Source organism: Callorhinchus milii, unplaced genomic scaffold, assembly GCF_018977255.1.
Source record: "Callorhinchus milii isolate IMCB2004 unplaced genomic scaffold, IMCB_Cmil_1.0 Scaffold2, whole genome shotgun sequence".
Classification (NCBI taxonomy): domain Eukaryota; kingdom Metazoa; phylum Chordata; class Chondrichthyes; order Chimaeriformes; family Callorhinchidae; genus Callorhinchus; species Callorhinchus milii.
This window is the reverse complement of record NW_024704743.1, coordinates 116,166,308-116,179,158: the sequence shown is the minus strand read 5'-3', so window position 1 is coordinate 116,179,158 and position 12,851 is coordinate 116,166,308. Positions and strand designations below refer to the sequence as shown.

Here is a 12,851-nt window from a genome sequence, read left to right as displayed (position 1 = left end):
TCCTCAGGCCACAGCAGTGGATGCAAAACATGTCAAACAATTGTTCTAGTAAAATGACAGCAAAGCGAAGGACTTAGTGTAGCGAAGGGACTTCTTTATCTGAAAATCTGAACCTTGTGATCTGAGCCCAGAGACAGTGAATTAGGGAGTAACTGAGTGAGTGAGTGAGTGAGTGAGTGAGTGAGTGAGTGAGTGAGTGAGTGAGTGAGTGAGTGAGTGAGTGAGTGAGTGAGTGAGCGAGTGAGTAAAATGAGTGAGTGAGTAAGTGAGGGGAGAGGGAGGGAAAGAGGAAGGAAAATATATTTCTGCTGACTTTTAAAAATATACATCCTAAAATTATGAATGCCAGCTGTTTAGAATTGACAGATTCTACCAACCTACCAGACTAAGAGGTAAAAAGAAACTTGAATAATTTGTATGGAAATTTCTCTGGGTCTTGAATGAAATGCGCAATCCATCCCTGGAGGAAAGCATCTTGCTTACCTAAATTCCAGAGAGTGTTAACAACAACAACAAAATTATATGTGTTTAGTGCCTTTCACGTTGGGAGGACGTCCCAATGCACTGGACAATCAGTGTTTCGGATCCAAGCTGGGTGTCGGGATCGGGGAGGGTGGAGGGCAGAGGGGTGATTAAAGGCACAGTTGAAGAAGAGGGTCTTGAGACGGTCTTGAGGGAGGCAAGGGAGGGAGGGATGGAGTTAAGTGGAGGTTGGCAAGAGCCAAGCCTTGAGGACCCTAGAGTGTGCATTGGGGTAACTGCTGAAGTTTAACAAAACAATTGCTTGGTTTGCTATAAAAGCACTGACAAGTTTCCTGCTGCTTGTCCAGCAAGGACCACCCAAAAGTTAGGGCTTTGGCTTGTAGGGTTCACAGGAGCTGAGTGGGAAGAATCCCTGCTCCTAGTGTTCCTCCACAAAATATACACTTGCTCTATAAATGTAATTTTGCTGTTGTTGTTGTTGTTGGTGACAGAATATCCTGTGAAGGCTTTCAGATGTCTCAACAACATAATAAGGCACTATATCAAATGCAAGTATTATTATTATTAGTGACCGTTTGTCAAAGGGCTGCCACGTTTGACTGCAGATAAAACAGTCACAACATGTTTCAGCTCCAAGACGTTTCAACGTTAGGTCTGAGGGTACATGAGTGCTGTTCCACACAATGGTTGCATGAGCTTTAACAGATGGACATTGCATCTCCCCCCCCAACCCACTGTAAATCACCAGAGAATTGGAACGTGGCACTTTTCTCAGGCAGTTCAGAAAAGGTCTGCACACCTTCAGTGTGCCATTGTCAGCAGCGGTGATAAGTAATGAGGAGCAGCAGTCATGTGTCACAGACGATCTGTTGATGAAACCTCCACCGAACGGATTAGCAAAGCCAAAACGGTTATGTCATTTGGAAGAGAATGTCAAGGCAGGGCTTATTAAGTCCTAAGTTTCAGTACACCCAGTGCTTTAGCTTCTTATCTCTGTACTTCAAGTGTAGACTGAAATCAGAATTGCATTCAGCGTCTAGCTCCCTGGAACGGACTGTTTGAAAGCTGAGGGAATGTCATTATTTTGAGGCACCGGACGTGTTGTGATTACGGAATGAAAGGATAAACTCTCTCTCCCTCTCTCCCTCTTCCTTTATCATTCTCTCCGTCTACTGCCGACCAGAATAATAGAATCTAAGCTCTCTGCCACCCAGCCACTTTACTGCACATACTGTGGTTACTGAGAATACTGCGTTTACTGAGAAAAAAGCCGTGATTTCTAACCAGATTGATCAGTACAGAAGCGAGAAGCATGACACACTATGAGGCAAAGCATGACACACTGTGAGGCAGTCCATTTTTGAAATGGCATTCCTGTAAATCAGTGTGACAGGCATAGAACTAAGCACAAATTTTGCCCCAATACTTTATGAAAAGGCACAATAATAACAATGCAGATGAGACCTCAAGTTTAATCTCTTATCTGAAGGATGGCACCTTCAACAATGCAGCACATCTCCAGCACTGAACTGGAATTTCAGCTGAGATTATGTGAATTCATAATTCTGATGTGAATTCATAGTTCCGACATGGTGCTTGAACCCACAAATTTCTGACTCAGCAATGAGAGTTTTCAGAGCCAGGTTGACACTTAAATACTGCCTCTAATAACATTGCCATGATATGATGAGTTCCTCTTTGATTAATTTAGAGCTGGGTACAATCTAATTAATATTAGATTATCCTTTTTACTTGTATATTACTGAATGCTGTAACAATTATACCCTGCACACATGAGTGGGTTGGATCTCAATGAGTAAATGGAAAGTGTCAACCTGGCTCAGCTCTCAGCTCTACTTTGTGGGTTAAAACTCAATGCTGGGATTTGAGCTATAGGTCTAAGTCTACTCTCCAATATAGTACTGGGGGAGATCTGCATTGGCAGAGGTGCCGTCCTTCGGATAAGGTGCTAATCCAAGGTCCTGTCTACCTTTTTAGATGGATGTTAAAAAATCCTGTGGCACTAATGCTTTGAGACGTCTCAATGACATGATAAGGCGCTATATAAAATGCAAAGATTATTAGTATTATGATTATTATTATTGTAAGTTTCTCCTGATATTTAGCCCAAAATCCTCCAGATAAAATTGATCATTCACTTCATGGCTCTTCCAACATTTGATCAAAATACAGTCACTTCACTTGACATCAATTCCTGTGAAGTGCTTTGAAATGTTTCGGCTTTAGAGATGCTACATTAAATGCAAGAATTATTTTCACTCAGATGAATTTCTGAAGAAGGCTTTTAGTGAAACTATTTGATTAAAACATTTGACGTAAGAAGATGTTAATAACTCTGCCGCGGATACCTCAACACGCTCTGACATCAGGCTATTCATTTACACAGAAGGATTATATGAAGTCAAAAACAGAGGAGGAGTCATTAAGTTTCACCTACAAAAAATACAGTCACTGGACTTTGCAGTATATCCTGTGAAATCCTCTTTGAGAGGTCTTCCAAACATGAAATGTGTTTTATAATAATAATAATCCTTGCATTTGATATAGCGCCTTATCACGTCTTCTAGATGTCTCAAAGAGCTTCACAGAATAAACTGTGAAGTGAATTGACTGTATATTTTGTGAGCGAAACTCGGCAGCCAATTGCGCACAGTCATGTCCCACAAACAGTCGTGGATTGAATTAATATTATTTTTTTTTGAAGGAATTATTACCTCCGGAAAAGCGATCCGGCAATCCACTAACAGCCGGGTTCCTACTTACTGCTAGGTAAACAGAGGTGTGTGGATTAAGGAAACATTTCGCCCTGCCAGGAATTGAACCCTCTGCTTGCGAGGCGAGTGCTCTAACCACTGAGCTTCAGGACTCCACCAAATGTAAAGATTATTATTAAGTAGATTGGAAGACTGAAGGAATCAATCATGCCAACTTGCTGCAACTTTTGCATGTGTTTAAGAGAAAACCTGATTCACGCATGAGGGACAAAGACATAGGGGGGTATGGTAGAGTGGAATAGGAGGGGTTGGGGCTTGTGTGTTAACTGGTTGGTGGCGATGGCCTGTTTCTGTATCACTGTACGTGGCTCCATGTGACTTTGATTGACTTCAACATTCACCGCTGACCACTGTTGTCAGTAACAGTGCTAAAAGTGTGGAAACATTCAGGTAAACAAATGGGTGGGATGGTGATAGGTTAACCGATCCTGGACAGTTGAAAGAGCCAGGAACAGGGACACGTACAACTGTAAGAAGAGCCTTTAGCCCAGCCCACCATAGTCTGTTTCTTAAACAAGTATCCTGGTCGCTCTACTTCCCTATCCTGTCAATTACACTCTGTGTACAGAAATACTTCCTGGTGCCTGCCATGAACTTGCCCTTCACAGCCCTGAGCTGGTGACCTCTTATGCGGCTGCAATGACATACCTGAAAGTAAGTGAACTACAGGGACGTTTTTCCAGTCTTGTGCTTTCCCCATAGGTCAATAGAAACAGTTAGAAAAGGTTACAGGCCTTGATTGTACACCAACATTATCAGAAGGGTGCAATTTGAAGTGTCCTAATGGGCTCCAAGCACAACATGGTAGGACCATAGAACCTAAATCCTTGAAATATGATCTTTTAATGAGCCTATTAGCGATTTTCCAACGGCAATTTGTAGCTCTTTTGCTCATCTATAAAACTGCGACACTTGTTAAAAAAAGAAAAGGGATCTCACATTGAGTATTCAGTGTTGGTAGCTTTAATTTCTCATTGTTCTTGTATTATTGGGATTAGATCTGTTTTCAATTGCACCGTTGTATGAGCGAGATATTGTAAATGTGCTTTGCGTTCCATCAACCATAACTCATTACAGGGAACTTTGAAAGCATCAATAACTCACCATCACACTTTCTGTTCAGCTCAATGCCCTGCGTTGTGTGCTATTTAGTGATAAAATCAGATGTAATAAAATATTAATTACAGCTGAAAGGCTGCAATAGATATATTAACTCAATTGTGTTCACATATTGTGAACAAAGGGCAGAGGGAGAGAGAGAGAGGGCGGGAGAGATCAAACCTTAAGGTTATGAAGGACTCAACATATAAAAGAGCCCTAGAAGATTAGGATCAGATTTATCACCTTCTTTAAGTACTTTGAGAGTGAACTGTATATTTCTGCTGCTCCTGTCAAATTCTGAACCAAATTTTCATTCTTGCCCCCGCCTCCTGCACCCTCAACACACACAAATGATATTTAGCCAATTTGCTCCATGAAATTTATGTTTTTTTGCCTTTTCTACATTGACCCAAGTGTAACCACAAGCTATGAAGGCAATCTGTCAGGACTGTAAGCTCACAGCACAGGCTGACTCTCCAATGCAGTGCAATCCTGGAGGAGGGCTGCATTGTTAGAGGTGCTGCCTTTTGGATGAGATGCTAAACTGAGACGACGTCTGCCTCTTCAGATTAATGTTAAAGATCCTGTGGCGCTATTCAAAAAAGAGAATTCCTCCCGGTGTCCTGACCAACAATTCCCAGATAAATTGGTCGTTCACTTCATGCCTCTTTGTGGGACACTGGTGTGTGCAAATTGGCTGCCTACGAATACAGTAATTTTTGTCTAACCTTTCTTTCAATGTTGTAGATCTTATGTCCAATGCAAGGATTATTGTTATGGATTGAACACCTGGTAATGATAAGTTGAGAAGTCATTGAAACATTTAAAATATACTAACATTGACTCTCTGGAGAGAATGTTAAAGTTCCATTTCTCTCCCGCTCCCCATTCCCACTTCAACAGCCACTATCACTCACATCCACTGTCTGACTTAATTTAAAAAGCTCTTGCAAGGTGGGTGCTGCCTGGCCCAATGTCTTTCCTTCAGCCTTCACAGTATTTTTAAGATTTAAATGGATTGCGAAAGGTACAATGTCGCCCAATTAAAGAACCGTTTCCTAATATCACACAAATGCCACTCTGAGGACTGGCTGAACACTACGCTGTGTTTCTGTTTGAGTAGGGTCAGGATTTGCAGGGTTTTTAGTGCTTCTTAATTCTCTCAACTTTCCCACACACCCGCCTGTCTCCTCTCTCCCCAGCTTTCAAGAAAATGGAATAAGAAATCTAACCTGTTATATTCATTGTGTGCTCTGGGTCTGAGCAGTGTGAGTATGTGGGGGTAAAAACTCTGTTCAGCATTACGTCCATTGGCTTTGGCCTCGTTGGGCTTTAATGGGATCTCCCATTATAGTCTCCCATTATAGACTTCTCCAATTATGTTATGTCTAATTCTGAATGAGATTTATATCGAGCAGTGTGTTTATACTAAAGTGTGTGTTTATATGTGTGTAAGCATATGGGAGCATGTGTGAAAATGAGTATATATATATATATTGTATGTATGAGTGTGTGAGGGATAAACAGTGGATTTCACTAGAGCTCAGGTACTACATCGAAAGACATTATAACCAATGTCAGCTTGTATAAACCAGGTTTAACCCAGCGAAAAATTTCCAATGTATGTGTTGAAAATAAAAGCAATAATGGTGAGAGTGAGCGGGCTTTAGAACAGAGGGAAATAAGTAGTTATTTGGCGAAGAAATCAATTGAGAGCTATGTGAAGCCCTGATATGTGTCGTCATTCATCTTGGATTATTAAGAATGGTCACTTTGTAGCTACAAATTCATCGATAAATAATCTGCAGTTGATCAATGGGAAACTCTACAGCACAGCTATATTTTAACCCAACAAATCTATAGAAAAATCCATATTACTGTATATAACAGAATGGATCCGAGTGAGTGATCACGGCCTGGAGGGGGTCAATTTTGCAATATTTCTTAATGGGATTTCTTAATTGCAAAACACGATAAATTTACTAAACTCACTCGGTCTCTGCAAAGCACTCTAAGGTGTTTTCCCAAGTGGAGGGCACTATATATGTGGAAGTTGGTATAAGGACAGCTTTGTGCTTTCTCTAAGTAATTCAACACTGAAACAATGACTAGAATTCCTGGGTGTATGGTGGGGGGCAGGAGGGGGGAGGGTGGGCAGAGAGGAAATGCAGGGTTGTGATATCGATAATAGGGAAGCCATTCCTCCCTTCTTCCCCTCATTCTCCTCCTCTGCATTTTATGATGGTGATAATGCCACTGCTAATGGTATCATATTTTTACCCACCATTATAAATTAACAAACTTTTGAGGCCAGCCTAGCTCAGTTGGTAGCACTCTCGCCTCTGGAACAGAAGGTTGTGGGTTCAAGCCCCACATCAGGACATTGAACTCACAGTTAAGGCTGACGCTCCAGTGTGGTTCTGGGGGAGCATTGCATTGTTGGAGGTGCCATCCTTCGGAGGTAACATTCAACTAAGGTAATATTAGCCCTTTTAGACACTATGGGATGGAATTACGGCATTGTGTTTCTCCCAGTGACACGGACACCATAACCTCCAGAAAAAAATCAGTTATTCATTTCATGGCTGTTAGCGGGACATTGCTGTGCACAAATTGGGGTTCGCCTGCAAATACAGTCACAAAAATATTCTGATCATATTATACGCGCAATGTCAAATGCAAGGATTATGACTGTCATCATTATTATTTGGAGGCCTACAATGGATGAGCACATAACTAACATAACTAACCCAAGCAAATGGTTGCAGTATACCACCAATACATCTGAAGAATACCTACCTGATAAGACAGGATAAGGAGCTGTATCAAATGCAAAAATTATCATTACCTGGCTCAAGTGATCATTATTCATGTGTGACCTTTATTGGTGAATGTCACCAGGCTCCTTTGTAGTGAAATAAAATCCTGCCACACACGTAATACATTCTCCACTCATTAGAGCTCTTTTTGGGGATGGTAGATTCACTGGACAGAGTCAATGCATTGCCAAACGGTGGCTAGAGACATCAGTTAGAGCAAATGAGAACTTTTAATTGATTTGTAGTAAAATGTATTTTTTTAAAGATCAATTGTTTTTGGTTGGTTGGCTTCAGTGCAAATTGAATTAGTGAACGAGCGATGAAATGGAATGCAGTTTATGGGACTACTGATTCAAGCACAAAATATCACAAGATCATGCGAGAGGTTTGCCTTATCCTTCCCAAATACTCATCCTACCTGTCCTCTCATCATGGCATTGGGCTGTTTCTTAAATATCCTGGGCTCAACTACCCTTCCTGATAACTTGTTCCAGTCATTAATTATCCTCTAGGTAAAGAAATACTTTCTAGTGTCTGTCCTGAAATCACAACTCTGAACATATGTCCTCTTGTTCTGCTGCCTAAGTGTTTCGGAACATATTATTCTACTTTTGTTTTCTCAATAATATTCACTATATATCATGGACATTCTAGCTAAATTAATTGTCTGTGCATTATTGGCTTCCAATGGCTTCACCATTGCTGACCCTGATGACCGAGAAATGCGAGATATCTGCGGTTTTGTCACAAGTTCTGGAAGTCATCTGAAACTTCATGTTAGACTTGATTTAAAAACTGTAAGGAAACTCACATTATTTAGTGAAAGAGCAGTCAGGTTTATAAGACTACCTTGTGGAAGATTCATATTATGGATTGTTAGATTTTTAATGGAGTGCCTCCTTTATTTAGGGACACAGTAAATGGCATGATCTTAGGACTGTTTAACCACAGCAACTCTTTTCAATTGTGGCAGTCTTTCCTCTGTGAAAGCATTTGTGACAAACTATAGTAACATCTAAGTTGAGTTAAAGTATAACCAGAGTGTGCTCCCCTTTTCATTTAGAGTTTACGTAAGGTCATCTTTGCAGTAAATATAATAAACGCAAATGCAGCTTAATTGTGGATTTTACTTTGAATGGTCTAAAAAATTTGAAATCTTTGGCTTGTGTGAATTTATTTAGGATGCACAGCCATGTCACAGCCATATTTTAGGATGGAATTTTTTACAAACTTCTGTATAATTCTATAACATTAACTTTATGAAACTTATACATTCCAAAAGCTGTTGAAATTGAGGGGTAATATAATATTCTGCATTACGCTGGTAAATTTGATTTTCAAATCTAAAGAAAATGTATGTATAAAGCTGCTACAAATGTTTTAATAATTTCTAATTATTCAGCTGCTTTTTTGCAAAGGGAGATTTTAAAAGATATCCATAAATGGCATTTCTGTAAAAGATGTGAATCAGATTTCACCAATTTATGCTTAAGTGCTCTGAGACGCTATCCTGCATGAGGCCCCTCTATAAGTGCAAGTTCTTGCTGTTGTTCAACTTTCTAGATACCAGCATTACTTGAAATGTAAGTAGCAGAGGGAACTTTTATGTTCGCTTAAATATTTGAAATAATACAATGAGATTTTGGTCAAAACTCAAGACATTTCTTATATTTTTTTCCCTATGTTATCAGTGGTTAAAGCACTCGCCTCACAAGCAAGAGATCTGGGTTAGATTCCCGGCAGGGCCAAATGTTGGGCAAATTTTCTTACTCCACACGCCTCTCTTTACCTAGCATAAGTATGAACCCGGTTGTTAGTCGATTGGCGGATCGCTTTTCCAGGGGTAATAATTCCTTCAAAAAAATAATGAATTGGTCACTTCAATCCATGACAGTTTGTGGGATACTACTGTCCAATTGGTGCTGCATTTCGCCCACAAAATATTCAGTCAATTTATTTTACAGTATATTCTGTGAAGCGCTTTGAGACGTCTTGAAGACATGATAAGGCGCTATGTCAAATGCAAGGATTATTATTATTATTATATCCTTTATAAGGTTCTCTCTAAATGTCTCTTTTCAAAGCCGAAGAGATTAGCTTATCATTCCTCATAGCTCATCCCTCTTAACCTAGAGATCACCCTCGTTGCTCTGCTCTGCCTTTAGGTCCTGAGCAGAATTGTTCACAATACTACCCCAAATGTCGCCTACCAGAGAGAGCACTGTACACTTGAACATAACTTCTGGGGATCTAAACACAGCTGAATGGTGTGCATTATGACTTCAGCTGCCTTGTTTATTGTTGCCTGACATTGTTTTGACAGGGTGTGTAATGAGTCAACTACCAATAGGTGTCTTTCAGGTTCTCCTATTCCAGTCTCATCTCATCCATGAAGTACATGTGGTTACTATTCCTACATACTTCCTATGTGCAATGTCTTGCATTTATCTGTCTTTAACTTCATTTGACAGTCATCAGTTCAGGTGGGTAGCGTTGTTGCGTTTCTAAAATTGGGCAGCGTTAATAATATTAATAATAATCTTCATCCTTGCATTTGACATTTGCGACTTTCACAGCGGGAACACGTCTCAAAGCATTGGGCTGGGTCCCCAGGAGACACTCTCTTTTCTTATTCTGAATAATGGGAGCCCTGCATGGCTCTGCAGTGACAAGGTTAATAGCTGTTTTCTTCTGCCTGCCTTGTGTGGAGCATGACGTTCCATGACTTGCTCTGTGCTGTCCCTGAGATCCCTGGTGTCTTTTTTTCCCATTTCTCTCTTCTCTTTACTCGGCATGACGTTCCGTAGTGAGACGCTGGCATCCAATCCACAAAATGTCAGCAATCACAACTTATTTTGAGGCTCCACAGAATGGGACTAAAGGATGGCCACACATGTGGAGGGAGGAGAAAACCAATAGGAGCTGCTTGCCCTCCCTCCCTCCAAGAGTACAGAATCAGTAGATGTGAGGGAAGAGTAACTGGCTTTAGAAAAAGCAAATACACTGATACACTGATCAATACCAGACAAACAAGCTTCCTGACTGAAACTAACTCGTGGAGACTGAATGGTTCATCAATTCCATAATTTAACAGGTGCAGAGATAACAACTAGGAGCAAAGCACAATACCGTCTGACTAGCTTGTACCACCAATCCCATGTGTTAACGTGTGTGCACCGTGGACACACGGGTGGTTCACTTCAGCTTTGGCGCTGACTGGTGCTTCACAGACACGTAGCACTTCACATCAGATGGTTTCCAATGGGCAGCAAAGGTTTGCATTGCAACGCCCACACATAATCAGCTGGATCATCGCCTCTCACATAGGAGCTATCAATGTTAAAGCAAGAGCACAGATCACTATAGGGTTCACAACGGAAGGAGCCCACATAGGTGTTAACACACCTCCAAGCTCCAGAGCAATTAGCTAAGGCTGACACCTTGTCAAAGTAAAAAGGGTGTTGCCCAGAGATGAGCAAGGAAGAGTTCTTCAGATATCAAACCACAAGCCATAGCACCAACGATTATTTACACAGTGCCTTTCCTGTTGGGAGAACGTCTCAAATTTCACACAACTAATGAGTCAACTAAACTGGGGGGTGGGTTAGGAGGAACGGCTGATTAAGGTCACAATATAACAGTGTTCTGTGCAAAACATGTTAATTATCACATAGCGTATTTTGACCCTCCTCTCCTCTCCCCACCCACCCCACTCCCAACCTCAGAATGTTGGCTTCTACCTCACGGGAGCTCCTCTGCTCTGAGCAGGCTTCAGCAGGATGGTCACTGTGCTGTCAGTCTGGTTCAAAGGCGTGTCGTAATCATAGGCGGGCATGGACGGTGCTACAAAATGGAGACAGAAAGTCAGACAATCGTGAGATTAATTACCCCCATTCCTTTCTTCAAAATAATAATATTAATAATTAATATGAACTATCCTTACTTTTGGTATATCACCTAATGTGTCAGGAGGACGTCTCAAAGCGTTTCACACATTATAATGTACAATGTGTGTTTTGTGGGGAAACGCGGCAGCCATTTTTAATAGAGGTGTTCAAAATTAAATTCAATGGGTTTCGATAGAGTAGATAGGAAGAAACTGTTGTCGGGTGGTTCCGTAACCAGAGGAAACAGATTTAAGATAATTGGCAAAAGAACCAGAGGGGAGACGAAGAGACTTTTTTTAAATCTGGAGAGTTGTTGCAGTCTGGAATGCACTTCCTGAAAGGGTGGTGGAAGCAGATTAGATAATAGCTTTCAAAAGGGAATTGGATAGGTACTTAAAAAGGAAACATTTACAGGGCTATAGGGTAAGAGTGGGGAAGTGGGACTAGTTGGACTAGTTGGATAGCTCAAAGAGCTGGCACAGGCATGATGGACGGAATGGCTGCCTTCCGTGCTGTAAGATTCTATGATTTGTGCAATGTCCCTTCTCTTTTTGAGTAGTGCCATAAGATCTTTAAATATCCACCTGAACTGGCATTTGGGTTTAATGTCTCATCTAAAGGAAGACACCTCCAATAATGCGGTGCTCCCTCACCACTGCGCGGGAGTCAAACACAAGTTAGGAGCATTTCAAAATCATTCTAAGAAGTGAAGTGACCTCCTATATTGTCTCGTCCTTACCTGATATCTTGGTGGTAAACTGTGTGATGATGGGGACTCCACAGCCTTTGACGGTGCTGGCCCTGATGGTAAAGGAGTATGTGGTACCCGGGTACAGCCCAACAAACAGGTGATGTGTCTCATTTCCTAGCTTGAACACTCGGCCACTTTGGTTGGACAAGTCAATTTTAGGATCAAAGGATCCAACACCCTTGTAGTGGACCTGTTCAGGAAAAGGTTCAAAGAGAAAATAACAATAATAATCCTTGCATTTGATATAGTGCCTTATCATGCCATTCAGAGACCTCAAAGCGCTTCACAGAATACTGTAAAGTGAACTGACTGTATATTTGTGGGCGAAACACGGAGGCCAATTGCGCATAGCAATGTCCCACAAACAGCCGTGGATTGAGTGACCAATTTAAAAAAAAATTTGAAGTGATTATTGCCCCTTGGAAAGCGAACTAACAATTACCTAACAACCGGGTTCCTACTTACTGCTAGGTAAACAGGGGTGTGTGTGATGCAAGGAAAGAGGAGGGGAGGAATGGTGCTCCAGGATAGAATGTGGGCCAGTACATCCCAAACCCGGCACAGACCATGATGAGGTCAAAGCCAAGCCACACCGGTTTGAATATTAGATTGAATGACCTGCCACTAATATGTGCTCATGTCTTTCTCAGCCCCTGCCTCCCATTTCTCTATCCCACCCCACAGTAAAGTTAGGTTTTCTTTATTCGTGGTTTATTTGCGATTATATGAGTTTCTAATGTCAGACACCAACTGGCTAATGTCAGACACACATTGTTTAATGTTAGAAGCTCATTGTCTGATGTGTGTGTTTTTTTTTCTCTCCTCATTGGATGCAGATGAAAAAGATGATCAGTAGAGATCATTTCATCAGCTGGATGACGGATAGGGCTCAGAAAGCAGGAAATTTGGCTGATTTTCCCTACACTGACTATAGGGACTAAGAGAGAGAGAGAGAAGAGAAGAGAGAGCAAGACAAGGGTTAGAGCTGGACGCTCATATCAGCAGAGTATCTTTT

At 41.2% G+C, this 12,851-nt stretch overlaps 1 protein-coding gene across 1 annotated transcript in view; it reads right to left on the bottom strand.

Moving 5' to 3' along the window:
* LOC103181055 (protein tyrosine phosphatase receptor type M) overlaps positions 1-12,851 on the bottom strand; it is a 220,877-nt gene that overhangs the window by 93,609 nt on the left and 114,417 nt on the right. The window contains 2 exon segments of the mRNA XM_007897258.2: positions 10,939-11,041; positions 11,825-12,026. Coding sequence (XP_007895449.1) covers positions 10,939-11,041; positions 11,825-12,026 — 305 coding nt within the window.